Source organism: Marmota monax, unplaced genomic scaffold, assembly GCF_021218885.2.
Source record: "Marmota monax isolate L192 unplaced genomic scaffold, Marmota_monax_Labrador192_F-V1.1 WCK01_AAM20220418_F8-fsc00114, whole genome shotgun sequence".
NCBI classification, from domain to species: domain Eukaryota; kingdom Metazoa; phylum Chordata; class Mammalia; order Rodentia; family Sciuridae; genus Marmota; species Marmota monax.
Window position 1 is genome coordinate 2,848,054 of NW_026694943.1, and position 16,848 is coordinate 2,864,901.

The following is a 16,848-nucleotide window of genomic DNA, read 5'->3' on the forward strand; positions in this document are numbered from 1 at the left end:
GCAATCTTCCTGCCTCAGCCTCCTGAGTGCTACAGGCATGAGCCATACCCAGCTCTCTTTTATTTTTAATTGGCTGAAACTTCAATTTTTATTATTTTAAAAAATGGACAGATAATCTTTTGTATATTTGTCATGTACACTATAAAGCTTGAAGTATGTATACTTACTCCATCCTTCCTAGTTAACTTTGTCCTGTGAGGTTTTCCAAGAGGCATCCTATTCAGAAAGTCCCATCAGACTATCTGGATTGGTCTCTCTGCAGAACCTGTTGGATCACTAGTTACCATTATATGACCAGGATTGCCACAACTGCCCAGTCCAGGTCAGAATTTTACAGTGTTCCCTGGGCCAGAGCATAGGGCAACCACCAAGATCTGCACATCTTTTGCTGTGAGCTCTCTTCTATCTTTGTTTATAGTTGCTACAGTTGATCCAATTTTGAAAGGTTTCTCAATGTTTTTAGTGGGGAGAGACAGGGGCCTGCCTCTTGTGAAGGGCTCCAGAATGGTGGTGAAGCTGAATGTCCACCTCCACCTCACGTTTTCCACTGTAGAAACCCTTGTGTGTAGGGGGATGGGCTGTGTGTGGTTTCATTCCAGCTGGGGAAGGGAGAACATGGGGAAAAAAAATGGTCTCTCTTACCACTTGAACCCTGCTTTTCTGGATTTAAATGTTTGTCTCTGGTCACTCTTGTCTGTGGATATTTGTGGGGTGAATTTGTATGGGAGGAGCAGGATGAAGCTGAAGCACTCCTACCTGGCTATCTTCCTGATGTCACTCACACTAATTATCTTTGGGTTGTTAATGTACATGTAAGTTAATTTTGTTATTTATGTATTCTTACTTTTCAAATGGTGTGTGATCAGTATGAATCAATTTTACAGTTAGAAATTACAATAATTGGTTATAAACCTCCCTTCAATGTCTGGTCCTTTCCATGTTTTTCTGATCACCATCCCTTGCTTCAGACTGGGTGCCACTCTTGTATTGCCATTCATGTTTGGCAGCTTCAAGCACTGAATGATTTTCTGCTTAACTTTATTTATTTATTTATTTATTTATTTTTTTAAAGAGTAAGGACACAGTGACTAACATTTGGAAGAAACAGTAAACATTTTTTTTTTTAAAGAGAGAGTGGGGGGGAGAGAGAGAGAGAGAGAGAGAGAGAGAATTTTTTAATATTTATTTATTAGTTCTCGGCGGACACAACATCTTTGTTTGTATGTGGTGCTGAGGATCGAACCCGGGCCGCACGCGTGCCAGGCGAGCGCGCTACCGCTTGAGCCACATCCCCAGCCCTCTGCCTAACTTTAATAGAGACAAGAATTCTAGAGTTCAGCCAAGTGGAGTGAATCTTGGACTTAGAGGAAGAGAATAGACCTGGTAACAGGAAAATGGGAGTGCTGGGTGGGGGCAGAGAGCCAGGATAAAGACAGTCCTCAGTGTTCTCAGTGAGTTCTAATTTCCCCTTCAAGTAAGTTCCATTCCTGGACTATGATGAATGTGCACACAGTAAGACTGAACAGTATTCATGTTTCAGACGAACTTGAATAGTGGACTAATCTTATGGAAAATATTAGGTAATACCACTTTCATAGTTTTACTTTTTTAAAATTATTTTATTTTTATGTGATGCTAAGTCTGAAAACCGGTGCCTTGCACATGCTAGGCAAGTGCTCTGCCACCAAATTACAGCCCCAGTCTGTGGTTTTACATTTTTTAAAATAAGTTTTTATAGTTGTAGATGGACACAATACCTTTATCTTATTTGGTATTATGTGGTGCTAAGTGTCAAACCCAGTGCCTTCCACATATAAGGAAGTACTGTTAGTTGCGGAGCAGGCTGAACAAATATTAGCTGCGGGGCAGGCTGAACACTGGACCCTCACCTGTCTGGTTCCCACCCTTCATTAGCCCTTCCTTTTGGGATGATTATTTGGCACCTTTTCCCTTTACTTCCTCTTGTTGTTTTTTAATTTGAAACCCACACCTACCCCATGCCCAATCTGCTTGAAGGCAGAAGATGACACCTTTAGCAACTACAGTGTGACCCAATCACTGTACACCAACAAGGCAGCTAGCACAGTAAAGGGCTATTAAAAACCTTCTCCTGCTGGGCCTTCTCTCTCTCTCCTCTTTTTCTCCGAGTCAATCAGACACCTCTGCAATCAAGATCCCTTGACTGCTCCGAGTGTAGTGATTACTTTCCTTTCACCATGAATAGGTATAAACCTGTCTAAGAGAAAGACAGTTTACTGTAACACAATCTTACCTTTGAATGGTTTTGCTGGATTATTATACAATTCGGAAGTTGAAGTAGGCCTGCCAGGGCTTAAGTATATGAAGGATCCTGTATGGACGGGCACTTAGGAAGTTGCAAGATCAGGATTCTCAACCATCAGGAAGTAAGCAGAAGGTGCCAAAGGCGTTGCTGCTGGTGTGCAAGGATAGCAAGACACCAGAGGAAAGGGTCAAAAGATTTCAGTCTTTAAACCCAGAGCTGGCACTCCTAGCACTGTTCCTCGTCCTGGCCCCTGTCAGCTGCAGGTCATCTCACTGTGGGTCACGGACACCAGCCCTAAACCTGGGGGAAAATCACAGAAAACTGCCTGGGCTCTAGAACAATAGCCAAAGAGAGCCTGGCCTCTGTCCTGCCTTTCTGCCCCTTTTGTTCTGGTGTGTGTGGGGGGGTGGAGGTGGCTGGCTACAAAGGATGTGATAGTAGGTCCCAGCTCTGTCAGTTTATGACCTGGGGACAGGAAGTCTCCACTGTTAAGATCTGACAGGACACCCCATTTGGCCAGGAGATATTCATCACTGGGACAAGTGGTTCTTGCTACAACACTATCCCATAAACTAAAAGCCTGGGGAGTCTGGCAGGACAAATAACTGCACCCAGAAAAGAAAAAGACAGAAACTAAGGACAACCTGTGTTTCATAGGCAGCCTCTGCAAAGGGATCTTCAAGAACTCCTAAAGAGAAAAATGGAAAGGGCTTCTTGCATTGCATATCAGTCTGCCTAATATAAGAAAAGGCCCAAAATAACCTCTGGGTACAAGTGACAGTGGGGAACTCACTTAAAGTTGATGGCATTGTGATAGTGTTCATGGAGACAGGTCAGGCTCAAAAATGTCATTGAAAGCAACATAGGAGAAAAAAGATTAAATCATAATTTTTGTATATGTTGGATTGCCCAACCCTCTCCTGGGATGAAATTTGTTGTGTAAATTAAATGCACAGACAACATTCATAAGGATTGTTTCAGAATATGAATTTTAAAAAGGTTCCCAAACTAGTAAAGATAAAAGAAAATTACAGGTATAGAAATATATTTTAGTATGGAAAATTAGAAGGTAAGAGAAATGTTTCTGAATGAGAAAATATTTTGTCCAGTAAAGTAATATTCTTATGCTAACATCCAGGATTAAAGATGACAAAACTAAGGATTTAAAGTTGTGAATGTCTAAGTAAGTTGAAGAAAGTTGGGGGAAGGTAAATCTCAAAAATTTTGTGTGTTTGTTTAATTTGGCTATAATTTATCTATCAAGATAAATTTATTCTATTTGTTGGGCTTGTGGAAACAAAGTCTTAAAGTAATTAGGGTTTGTATCTGTTTGAAAGTCTGAAATAATTACTTTGTAACTGGTTAATCAAACAACTGTTACTTAAACCTACCAATATAGATGTCACCCTAAGTATATGTGACTAGGTATAATGTATTCATTATACCTAGTCACATATACTGAGAACTATGGCTATCTAAGCCTTGTCTAAGTATTATGTAAAAATTTATAAAATGAGGGGCTGGGGTTGTAGCTTAGCAGTAGAGCAGAGACCCTGGGTTCTTTCCTGAGCACCACATAAAAACAAACAAACAAACAAATAAATAAACAAACAAAATAAAGGTATTGTGTCTAACTACAACTGAAAAATAAATATTTTTTTAAAAGTTTATAAAATGAAAGTATATGCAAGTTTACTGGCAAGATAACCACTAAGTGCTCTCTTTTATACATTGTTTCTGACATTGAAGGACCATGCTCTCAATTGAAGACCTGTCTTATATATGTTTGCTTTGAGTAAGTCAATTTCTTATCATTAACCCTGTTTCCTAAATGTATAAGAAATTTAAGGCTATTGATTTTGTTAATCCATGCAGACCTGTGATTACTGTTACCATACACTCTGGATTCTAAATTGCACTTTAAAGTTAAACTTAGTTGAATGCAAAGCTTTGTCAAGTTGGTGTTCTCCAAACTAAAATTATGTGTAGCAAAATCTCTGATTTGTATAAAAATAACAAATTTGGTTGGTATTTATTCATGTCATTTGAGGTTTTATAGCTGGATCAAGTAACATGTTGAATAAGTTATATATTCAATTTGGTGTTAATCTTCACACTGGAATTGGAATTTAAATGCATTTTTGGAAGCTAATAATGAGAGCCTGATCTGTTTAAAGGTGAAATTGTAAAACAAGGAAGCATTTTGCTGCTTTTTTCACAAAAAGAAAGTTAAAATCTCTCTTGGTCTTTGTTTAATTTATGTTTCAGATGTAATGTTGTATTGTGTTATTTGTCAGGATCCCCACCTTACCTGAAATAAGAGTCTGCATCCCACCTTACTACATGTTAGAATGGCTGCAAAATAGGCTAGACTTGAGATCATTTAGAGTTGTGATAGGTGGGATTATCTAGGGTTTGATGATAGCTCCAGTCCGGTGGGTGCCAGACTGGTTGGCTGGGCAAGTTGATAGCAAGATGCCCTCGCACCCTCTTACAACCTTCTGACCAGCTCCATCTGTCCCCGGACACTTCAGGACTAGTAGTTCTGGGAAACTTGGCTCTCTCCAGCATCTCCAACCAATGCTTCCCCCAGGCAAAATGCCCCTAGTCTGTGAAGTTTCACAGGATTGCCTGGACATGAATGACCCATGCAGACCCAGTCACTATCTGACAGATAAGGATGTAAGATACCCCAGGCTCAACCATGTTGCAGTCCCAGGATCTGAACACCATTTCACCTTGCAGAAAGACCATGAGGGATGTGCTCAAAGGAGGGACCCTGCAAAGAAGTGGCAAGATGGTGGCCACCAGCACTCCCAGCAGGAGGACCTTAGGGCAGCCAAACCCTAGGCACCCTGGCACAGAACCTCCAGGTCTTGGCTGGTGTCCTCAGACAGAGTTGGCTGCACTACGAGGTGGTGGTGGCAGCAAACCTGCAAGCATCCTGCCCCCCATCCTCCAGGCACTGGCCAGTGTCTCAAGATGGAGATGGCTGTGTGCAATCAAACCTGCAGGCAACTTGGCAATGGACCTCTGGGTGTGGGTGGAAGCAGCAGGACTACTAATTGATAGTGAGGTCAGGTTGAGGTTGTTGCCGTTACAACAACAAAAAAATCACTATCAAGGGTGAAGTTCACTGGGGTAAAATTTCATACCTTAAGCACAAGAACATTTGTTTTGAGCCAGCAAAATGTTTGAGATTGCAATCTAGACTACCTGTTAAGAGTGATCCTTACATTCTACTTATATGAACCAATTTAGCAGAATCACTGGTTTTTGTTTTGTTTTGTTTACTCTATAATATGAAGGAAGTATAAAATATCATTCATTCTTTACCAAGATTTTTTTGGTCAGAGTTCTGCAGGGAATCAGAACCAAGAGACTTATTGTAGAAATTGGCTTATGGGTTATGGAGCCAAGAAATTTTAGTGTTTGTCTGCAGGCAGGAGAATCAGGAAAGCAAGGGGTATAATTCGGTTTGAACCAAAGACCTGGGACTGAGGGCTGATAGTTTAAGTCCTGATATGAGTCATGGAGACTGAGAAATAGTAAAGGTTTGTCATATCCCAGAACCAGGAAAGATGGACATCTCAGATCATGCAGGGGAATTTGCCCTTCCTTTGACTTTTGGTTTTGTTGAGCCCCTGAAAGGACTGGATGATGCCTGCTTTTACTAAGAAGGGAGACTTTGCTCAGTCTACTGCTTTGAGAGCAAATCTTTGCCAGAATCACTCTCAGAACACTACCCAGAAATAATGTTTTACCAGCTATCAGGGTATTCCTTAGGCAGTGTGTTGACACATAAAATTAACCACCACATTCATTGCATTAAAAAATTGTCAATTCATTAAAAATTGTTTAAAAAACAGAGATGTTTATTTAAGTACAACAAAACATATAAAGAGAGTCCCTGAAGTTAAAAATGAAGTCTGCCATGGTATTTTACAAACAATATTGCTTGCACCATCAAGGTTGTTAGCTTTCCATCACTGTGAGGAAACTACTGAAGACAGTAAACTAAAGGAGGAAAGATTAATTTCTGGCTCACTGTTTCAGAATTTTTAGTCCAAGTTTGGTCGACTGCATTGCTTTAGGGTCTGAGGTAAGGCAGAATATCCTGGCAGTAGGATCTGTGGCAGAAGAGAGTGCTCCCTTTATGGTAGCAATGATAAATAATTAATTCTTTTTGAAAGTTGAGACAGGGAGGGAGAGAGAGAGAAGAGAGGAAAGAGAGGGACGAAGGGGCCTGGGACACAAAGAGCCCTTCAGAGAGTGACCCAGCTCCTGTCCTCATAAGGTTTTCCTCACTTCTCAATAGCACCATAGTCAATACATGGATCTTTGGGGGACACCCCAGTTCTAAACGATAACAAAGGTCAACTCAAGGTGCGGAGAAATATTTGGTTACACAAACCAAGATGGAAACTGTTGAGATTTCTTGTTCCAATAGCCAGAGGCTAAGTGTACATTTCCACAGGTTAGCGAAGGACATGGCTTATCACGTTAACGAAAGGTGCAGAATTGAACTATCACAAAACACAATAAAAAGCTCAAAGTTGGCTTTTCTGCCCGTGGATGCCGCAGAGAAAGCATTGTTAAAGTCTCTCTTCCTGCTGCCATCATGTCTAAATCAGTGTCCCCTAAAGAGCCCGAACAGCTGTGGAAGCTATTCATTGGAGGGCTGAGCTCTGAAACAACTGATGAAAGTCTGAGAAGCCATTTTGAGCAATGGGGAGCACTCATGGACTGTGTGATTGTGAGACACCCAAACACCAAGCGCTCCAGAGGCTTTGGGTTTGTCACTTGTGCCACTGTGGAGGAAGTGGATGCAGCCATGAATGCAAGACCACACAAGTAGATAAAAGAGTTGTGGAACCAAAGAGAGCTGTCTCAAGAGAAGATTCTCAAAGACCGGGGGCCCACCGAGCTGTGAAAAAGATCTTTGTTGGTGGCATTAAAGAAGTCACCGAAGAACATCACCTACGAGATTATTTTGAACAGTATGGGAAAATTTAAGTTATTGAAATCATGACTGACCAAGGCAGTGGAAAAAAAGAGGGCTTTGCTTTTGTAACTTTTGATGACCATGACTCTGTGGATAAGATTGTCATTCAGAAATACCATACTGTGAATGGCCACAACTGTGAAGTGAGGAGAGCCCTGTCAAAGCAAGAGATGGCTAGTGCCTCATCTAGCCAAAGAGGTCGAAGTGGTTCTGGAAACTGGTGGTGATCGTGGAGGTGGTTTTGGTGGAAATGACAATTTTGGTCATGGAGGGAACTTCAGTGGTAATGGTGGCTTTGGTGGCATGTTAGAGTCTGTAAACAAGTCAGGATGGCACCTGGCAAATGTTAGAGTCTGTAAACAAGTCTGGATGGCGCCTGGCATTTTGCCAGAGGGAGTGGTGAAGTAACGCCAGCGAGCCATTAAGTGTGGAGATTCCTTATTGGTTGACTGCTATATCTAGATTATGTTAATTAGATAAGCTGTGTGGAATGTATAAATACCTCTGTTGTCCTACAATAAACGGCTCCCACTCCTGCTGTATCGATCTATACAAGTTGCTCGTCACCCCCCGGTTAGTTTGCTGCAGCTGGACTGCGGCAGTGGCAGCCATGATGGTGGTGGATATGGTGGCAGTGGGGATGGCTACAATGGATTTGGTAATGATGGAAGCAATTTTGGAGGTGGTGGAAGCTACAATGATTCTGGGAGTTAAAACAATCAGTCATCAAAATTTGGACCCATGAAGGGTGGAAACTTTGGAGGCAGAAGCTCTGGACCTTATGGTGGTGGAGGCCAATATTTGCCAAACCATGAAACCATGATGGTAATGGCAGTTCCAGCAGCAGCAGTAGTTATGGCAGTGGCAGAAGGTTTTAATACTGCCAGGAAACAAAGCTTAGCAGGAGAGAAGAGCCAGAGAAGTGACAGGGAAGCTAAAGGTTACAATAGATTTGTGAACTCAGCCAAGCAGTGTTGGCAGGGCCTAGCTGCTACAAAGAAGACATGGTTTAGACAATACTCATATGTATGGGCAAAAAACTCAAGGGCTATACTTGCGACTAATTGTATAACAGGTTATTTTTAGTTTCTGTTCTGTGAAAAGTTCAAAGCATTCCACAAAGGGTATTAATCTACTTTGTTTTTGGCACCCATGCTGTTGATTGCTAAATGTAATAGTCTGATCATGACGCTGAATAAATGTCTTAAAAAAAAAAAAGCTCAAAGTTGAAGTTACAGGATCTTCATGAGGGTCATCATATCCTGGGGTAGCAGGAATCAATGGGTGGCAAAGAAAAGGTGGGTGTGGCTGCTGCAGTGGACAGGAGAGTGAAAGCAGCTATCAGAATAGTCCACCTCTTGCAAAAGAGGGTATAGGCCCATTGTGTCCCTAAAAGTGAAATACCTGAGTGTCTTCTAAATCCTGACTAGATGTGAATAAGCAAAAGAACCATATATAAATTAGGGGTTTGTTTGAGCCATTAAGGCACAGAAGCCACTTTTCTGGGAACTCCTGGGTGAAATTACCCAGTTCAAGAAAGCCCAGATCATGCTGGCCCTTGTCTTGGCTCACAGCTTTAGGACCAAACAACCTATTTCCTTCAAGATCCCTGCAACACCAAGAAACAAGCACCGAAACAAGCCTCCTACCACATTGAAAACTATCTACTGACCCCCTTGATCTGTACCACGATAAATAAGACAAGCATGGGCCTATTCTTTGTTAGAAGTCAGACCCCTCTGATCAGCTCAATGGGTCACACCTACCTTTGAAAATATATAACCCTTGCCTTTTTGACTTTACTTCTTGATATATTACTTTCATAGCTTTTGGTGACCTTCAACCTTGTGAGACGGGCATGGTAAGGACTACACTATGGTGATCTTCTACTCAAAACCTGAATCCCTTTAAAGCTAACAAGCTACAATTCATTGCTTTATCAATAGCGTTCACGATAGGAACCCTCTCATTCTCAACAACTAAACTGTCGATAGCCAAAGTTAAATGAGAAAAATTCCAAAGTTAATAAAGAACATTCTAATTATGCTTTTTAATGGATTATTTTTTGTTTGTTAGGGATGATGCTAAGAGTAGGTCTGACAATTATTAGGACAAGAAGCTGGCAATCTGAAATAATTTATTTAAGTGTTCTCATAATTGTCAGATTTCAATGTGGCTTATCCATCAAAGCAGGCCTGCCTTGTAATTAAATCATATAAATGTTTTATTGGTTCTAACATAATTCCGAAACAGGTTAAATCAAATAAAAGCTTTGATAAGTATTTGTACCACTCCATACAACCTTTGGAGCTCCACTTACAGAAAGTTATAAAAATTCTTTTATTTGTCTGATTTGTAAATGTGTGTACATAATGCTTATATTATGTCTACATTACATGATATTAAAATTGACTTATAAATAAATAAGCATGATCATAATTTAAAATTAACATAAAAATGGACCCAAATAGCTTTAATTCACTTGATTTAAAAAGTTTCAATTGAAATAGGGTAGAGAGTTATAAATAAAGATATCTTTAAAATTATTAAATCAAAATTTTCCAGCTGGTTAAATAATTAACTTGTGGGGCTGGGGCTGGGGTTCAGTGATAGAATGCTCCCCTAGCACATTCGAGGCGCTGGGTTCAATCCTCAGCACCACATAAAAATAAATAAATAAAATACAGATATTAAAATAATAATAATAATAAAGTTGTTAATCCCTATGATATTTAAAATTTATATCTATTTGCTTCTAACAATTTTCCTTAGCAGGAAAAAGATAATTAATACTGTTATCTACATTTGTTTGATGTCTTGGATCTTATAGTTAAGAATAAATACATTTAAGGTAAAGGGGAGTAATTATATGTCTTTATTAAAAGAGGTACTTATTGATTTGCAAGGTTAGAGTGTTAGAATGTCATCCATTGGGTGCTAAAATATCATCTACTAAATATAAAAACATCAGACCCTATTAACTAAAATATACGTAAACATTAGATGTGTTTGTAATTTGGTTAATATAAAAAAAGATCTAAAATTCCTTTGTTTTCTATGTCCTCATGAGAACCAAGGGGCTGGGAGTTAAACTTCTATCAGGTGTGATTTATATAGAAAGGTTTAAGAAAAATTTCACCCAGTAAAGTGAAAGGCTATAAAGTCTAAGTAAATTAAAACAAAATTTGTACAAAATAATTTTCAAAATGTTTACATATAACTAAATTGGTTACATGAAATTAACACAATCAGCTGAGGTTATTGAAATATTTATATTCTTTAAATCCTGCTAAGTTTCTGACATGAGGCCTGTTTACCAATATAGATAAGATCTTTTCACAGACCTTTATTATTTGGGCATTGTAACTAAAAGATAAAAGAAATAAGAAATACTGAAAACATTAATCTACTCTCATTCCAATAAAATAATTTTTTTATGTCTGTTGAGTTTTATTATTTTAAAAAAATACTAGTTTTAAAGGATTTAAGGTATATAAAATTTTGTTTAAACAATAACTGTTATTTTAAAGTACCACATTACATTCCATATTTCAAATTTTTCTTTAAAAGCTAAACTTGGTTAATATAAAAAATCAATGTAATTATGATAATTATTAATAACATATTAATTGTATCTTCATTTCCCAAATATACATGTCATTAAAGTACAAGATTTAAAAGAACATTTTACTAAGCTGATGTTATTCAAACAAAAGTTTCTACAACAATAGCTCTTAAACTATAAAATAATAACAAGTTAATTAGAAATTAATGGTGTCATTTAATATTTTATAATTAAATAAATACGGTATAAAATTTTACGTTACTCTCTACACTGAGAAGTAAACTATATTTCCAAAAGACAATTAAGACACACTAGCTTATTTATAAGTTAACAATATGAAGTATATAATTTTTTTTTTTTTTTTTTTGTGGTGCTAGGGATTGAAGCAGGGCCTTGTGCAAGGCAAGCATTTTACCAACAGAGCTATATCCCCAGTCCCTATATAAACGTTTTGAGATTTTCCTTCAAGAGGGTTTTAAAAGCTCGCTTAACTTGTCTGTTTCATGTTTCAGATATAATATTAAATTATGTTAACTAATTTATATTGATCCAAATAAGTATATATAAAATTTTTATAAAATAATATTCAAATAAAAAACTAAGATTATTCAAAATTAAACCTTACATAAGTACTGTCAAGAGGCCCATTTTTAAAAAATTAAGGAGGATACATAAGACAACAACAACAAAACTCTTTTAAAATTCTACTATCCATAGATAACTACTATTAACATTTAGTACATAACCTTCTAAATAGTTTTCTATGCATATCCTTATAGATATACATATTTTATGAACAGAGAATCATATTAATATTATTTTTAAAACTTATAATTTTAAATTGCACATAATTAATATTTTACAATATTATTTTTAATGCCAGTTTTTAAAAATCATATAGTTCATTATCCAAATATTGGACATTTAAATTATTTTTGTTACCTTAAAAACAGAATTATTAAGAATGTTCATACACCTGATACCTTTCTACACAAAAATTATTTTAGCGTACTTTCTTTAAAATGTGATTGCTAGATCAATGGCATATAAAATTCTAAAAGAGTTTTGAATTACTTATTAAATCATTACCTGAAAAGATATTACCAATTGACATTCTACCCAGCAATATTTGAAAGTACAAATTCCCCATACTTGGATCAATACTCATCATATTGAAAATTTTTCCTAATTTGGAAGGTAAAAAGCCACTCATTCTTTTACTTCATTTTTAAATTATTAATAAGTGGAAGATTTTTTTTTTCTGTGCTCACTCAACATATGTACTTCTTATTTTTAAAAGTCTGTTTAAATCTCCTGCATCCTTTGTAGAGGCCACCTATTTTAAGATAAATTTTTGTTATACAAATTAACATTTCCTAAAACAAAAAATACTATATATAACTAAATGAAGATTTATAATTATAGAAAATTATTTTCCTTAATTCATAGCAATTATAAAAATTAAATGTTTTTACTCGTCAATTTTATAATATGTTTTCCTTAACCTTACAACTACTGTTTGTCAATGTCTTACACAAGTACCACTTCTAATATAAATACCTAAGTTAATTTGAGATAATAAGGCTATTAACTATAGGACAAACAAGTTGTAAAACTAACTTCAATCTGTACCGCTATAAATAAAGCAAGTGCAGGCTTTTTCTTTGTTAGAAGTCAGGCCCCTATGATCGGCTCAACAGGTCATGCCCTGCTTTGAAAATACATGATTCTTGCCATTTTGTCTTTATTTCTTGATAGATTACCTTCACAGTTTTTATTTCACAGCCAGCCCATCCCTCCCATGGGTACCTCACCCATGCTGGATATGAACAGGAGAGCTGTAGGCTAAGTTAGAATATGTGATGATTTGCTGCAGGCCTCTGGATTTGTACTTCAATCTTCATCTGCTCTATGGAGGAATAGCAGGGAGTAGACTGGCAGAAGACCAGTAAGGCCAGTTATTTAACCGGTAAGGCCAGTTATTTAAATCACATTTCAGAAGCTTCTTGGGAGCACCTTTAGAAAAGAAACAGGTGTTACTTCAACTCTCTGAAGAAATTCTATCTCAATTCTTCTGGGTGCTCGCCTTGGGTCATGTATTTCCCTCCATCCATTACCCAAGGATCCAACAGCCTCTATCAACCACCTCCCTTCTTTCCCACAGGCCAGAATCAGTTCCTGCCCTGCTATAGGCTTTGGTCTCAGGACTGAAGCTAATGACTGGATCTGCTCCCTGACTGGAAGTCTGCTCCTCTCCCCGAGAGGAGGGTCCATAGGACCTGGGGATGCCCAGAGTCCTGTCCAAAGAGAGGGGTGTGGAACCTAGTTCCCAGACTTTGGGTGGGGTTGCAGACGACATCTTTCTTCCCCCTTCTCCCTCAACCTCTCCTTACCTGGGAGCAGCACAGCTCTAAAAGTGACTGGCCCTGCCTACTCCCTCCACTCTGGTTAAGTCAGCTGGAGCATCAGACTCCAGCAGCTGCTCAGCCCCACCAGTCTCTGTAGAGGCTCTGCTCAAGGCAGAGGCTGCTGAGCTGGCTCAGGATCTGGAGTCTGCAGGAGGCTGGGTTCCCGGGCCACAGCCCAAGGGTCAAGCCTGGGGTTCTAGGAGTCCCCAGAGAGCTGGCATCCTCTGCCTTCATCCTGAACAGACTCCACTCTGTTTTCAATTCAGCTTCTGGAAATGAGCCTCCTGTGGAATGCAGCCCTGAACTCCAGCCTTCCAGGTTGGGCTGGGAAAGGCCTTCCCTGCGCCTTACCCTGGCATTAGCCATAGGACCCTCTCTCTCCCTCTCTTTTATATATGAACATAATACCTTTATTTTAAGTTTAAACTCAGTGCCTAATACATGCTAAGCAAGCACTCTACCACTGAGCCAGGACCGAGGCCCCAGGACCCTCTTCTTTGTGGGTATGAAGTCCCTTTCTCTGTACACATTGAATGGAGCTACCATCCTGCCATCTTCCAGGATTGGGTATTTCCTTCCTGTGTTCCTGTTATTTCCACACCATGCCCCACTGTGTCCCTCTCTTATAGAAATCTGGTCTGAATCAGACCTGCATCAGCTAAAACCCTTTAGAATCCACAGGCTGCCTTGGTATGGCCCCTCCTCTTTCCCACGGGCCCTGACAGGGAGGATTTCTCAGAACTCAGGGCTGAGCATGGTCAAGCTATTGCTTCCAGTGACTGGAGGCCTGATTCTTCTGTCTCACCTCAGAATGGGAAGGACCAGTCAAGGTACAGACTAGGATCTTGGGAATTCACTTTCCTGTCCTCATTGCTCCCCGATCTCCCCCATCCCTCTCTTCAATCTGCCTACAATACCTGTCAGAAAAAAATTATGATGCATCCTATGATGAGGATTCTAGTGATTAAAGGTACTGAATTCCAGTGATTAAAGGTACTGGCTGAGGACTTCTCAATGACTGTGTCTGGGGTGGTGGTTGAAGGTCCTGAAATGGAAACACAAGAGTGTTAGCCCTTCTTCAGACCAAAATATGAGGACATATCTGCTTAGATCCTGCTGCCCCAAGTCATTCAGGAAGGCAGACAGTTCCTAGATCTCTGCTATGTGGCAGCTGCTGTGACAGGTCCTGAGAAGTGAGGGAGACAGGAAAAGGGTCATGTCTTTAAGGGGCTCATATAGCTAATGGGAGAAGCCTGGGTGATCATGCAACTCATCCTTCCTGGTGGCAGAATATGAGGAGACCCATGAGGATGGTGGTGGAGAAGGGTCTCAGGAGCTGACATGTGAAGTGATTTAGAGGAATTTCCAAAAAGAGATGAGCAAATGTCAGACCAAAAGAATGTGCACTGAAAAAGAGGCATTAGGAGGTGAGAAGGGAAAAATATGGAAAGACTATACCTATGAATGTTAACCCAGGTCTGACTCATGCTTGATGGAGTGTACACACACACACACACACACACACACACGTAGCAGCATCTCATGTGAATCCCACTTCTTCCCCCTCCTGCCAGTTACCTGTTGGCTCCAACTCTGCCTCCCATTCCTTCAAGTTCTGAATCCAGGTTCTACAGTCACCTATCGAGGACCTATGTAACAAATCGGTCACCTCCTTGTCATTTTCCCACATTTTTTTCATCCAGCTGGACCCAGGACGTATCTCTCTCCACCTTCTGTTGTCTGAGTCAAAAAGGAGCCACATCCGTCCATTGAAGCCAAACTGCCAAGAGCTGTTGGATTTATGCTGACAACACATCCTGCCCTCCAGGGTGTTCAGACCTGCCCCTATCAGAAAGAAATCAGCCTCTTATTCTTAACAAATCCTTTGTCCAACCCAGTACCACCTTCCCTGTTTTCCTTCAAATCTGGCTGTGTTCTGTCCTCCAAAACAGTTATGTCTAGGCTTTTAGAGGGACCAACATCTAACTCTTTTTTTTTTTTTTACATGCACACAATCAATTTCCTTCAACCCAATATCAGCTCTCTTGTGCCCTTGGACCATCCTTACATACCTCTGGCCATGTCATTTTCTGCTTTAATGTCAGCCAGTTTCTGTTTTAGCGTATTCCCAATATCTCTCAGTAAGGTTTTCTGCTCTTCCCAGTTGATTGTGGCATTCACTTTCCCTTCCAGGGCACTCAAGGATTTGACCTTGTCCATGCCACAGTCAAAGGAGAGAAAATTCTTCTGGTCCACCTGGGCTTGGACTGTACACCATTGCTGTCCAGGTGCTGCCTTAGAATTGATGGTGAAGTCATAGCAAAGGGAGTGAGTGCCTGTGAAGGAAAAGGGTTGGGCTGGTGAGAAAGGACCCTTTAGGCACCCCCTCCCCATCCCTCTGAAGGGCTGAGCTGGCAGAGCAAGAATGACCCTTCCCAAGCTGTCTGCTCCACCTGTTTAGGTGGGCATGTTCCCCTCCTTTGAAGAGGAGGGGACAGCAACCTCATGTCCCAGGACATGGCCCACTTCCCCTCTGCCCTTTGAACAATGCCTACACCCAGCAGCACATCACCTTGCAATGGCGGTGCCAGGCCTGCTGTGAGGCAAGGGCCTGCCTGGCAGAGGACGATCAGACGCAGGAGAAGGGACTGTGCATGCTGAGTCATGGTGGGTGCAGTGAGGATGGGATCACAGCTGCATGAGAAAGAGTTCATAATTATGGTTCATAGCTTTTAGCTTGACTGTTAGGAGATGGCACTACTGTCCCAGGAGATTGCCTTTTTTTAGGTTGGAAAGTGATATTGTAATCTGAATGAAATGAAAAATCCATAGTTTGAAGAAAGGTAGTAAAGGAAGGAATCAGAAGTATGTGCTTTGTGGCTCAGAAAATTGTATATGCCAGGTTAGATATACTAGAAAAGCCAGAAAAATGACCAGTCCACTGTGATTTTTAAGAAAGCCTGGGAGACTCTTGTTTATCAAGTGTATTAAAAATATCTGGTATCCAAACCTGAACCAAAATTAGTGGAAAGGAAGAAATAATAAGTTCAGAGCAGAGCACAAATAAATGAATCAGAGACTAAAAAGGAGCACAAGAGAGTAATGAAATAAGGAGCTGGTTTTTCAAAGAACTAAACACAGGTGAAAAGTCAGTAGCTAGACAACTAGGAAAAGTAGAGAGAAGACTCAAATTCAGACAAGAAAAGGGAGAGATTGCAACTGACACCACAAAAGTACAAAGGATCATTTGAGATTATTAGGAACAAAGATACCCATGTTTGTTATTATTTGCAAAAATTTGGTCACCTAGAATAAATGGAAAAATTCCTTAACACTTACACATATATATCTTACCCAGGTTGAATCATGAATAAATAAAAAACTGAGCGGACCTATAATAAGTAACAAGATTGAATCAGTAGTAATAGTCTTCCAGGAAAGAAAATTCCAATACAAGAGAGCTTTACTGCTAAGTTCTACCAAATATTTGAAGAACAGTTTCTAGTTCTCCTTAAGTAATTCCCAAAAATAGAAGAGAAAGAAATTCTTCCAAATACATTTGATAAAGCCAGCAATTCCATGATAC

General features: G+C 39.6%; 1 protein-coding gene and 1 pseudogene across 1 annotated transcript in view; one reads left to right on the forward strand and one right to left on the reverse strand.

Moving 5' to 3' along the window:
• Positions 1-6,138: 6,138 nt before the first annotated feature.
• Positions 6,139-16,848, reverse strand: part of LOC124081236 (UL16-binding protein 1-like) — a 33,695-nt gene continuing 22,985 nt past the window's right edge. Inside the window, exons 2-5 of the mRNA XM_046427456.2 lie at positions 15,335-15,598; positions 14,841-15,107; positions 14,180-14,307; positions 6,139-12,870 (exon numbers count right to left, since the gene is read on the reverse strand). Coding sequence (XP_046283412.1) covers positions 14,183-14,307; positions 14,841-15,107; positions 15,335-15,598 — 656 coding nt within the window. The 3' untranslated portion in view covers positions 6,139-12,870; positions 14,180-14,182. The remainder of the gene's footprint in view (positions 12,871-14,179; positions 14,308-14,840; positions 15,108-15,334; positions 15,599-16,848) is intronic.
• On the forward strand, positions 6,858-8,358 carry LOC124081220 (heterogeneous nuclear ribonucleoprotein A1-like; annotated as a pseudogene).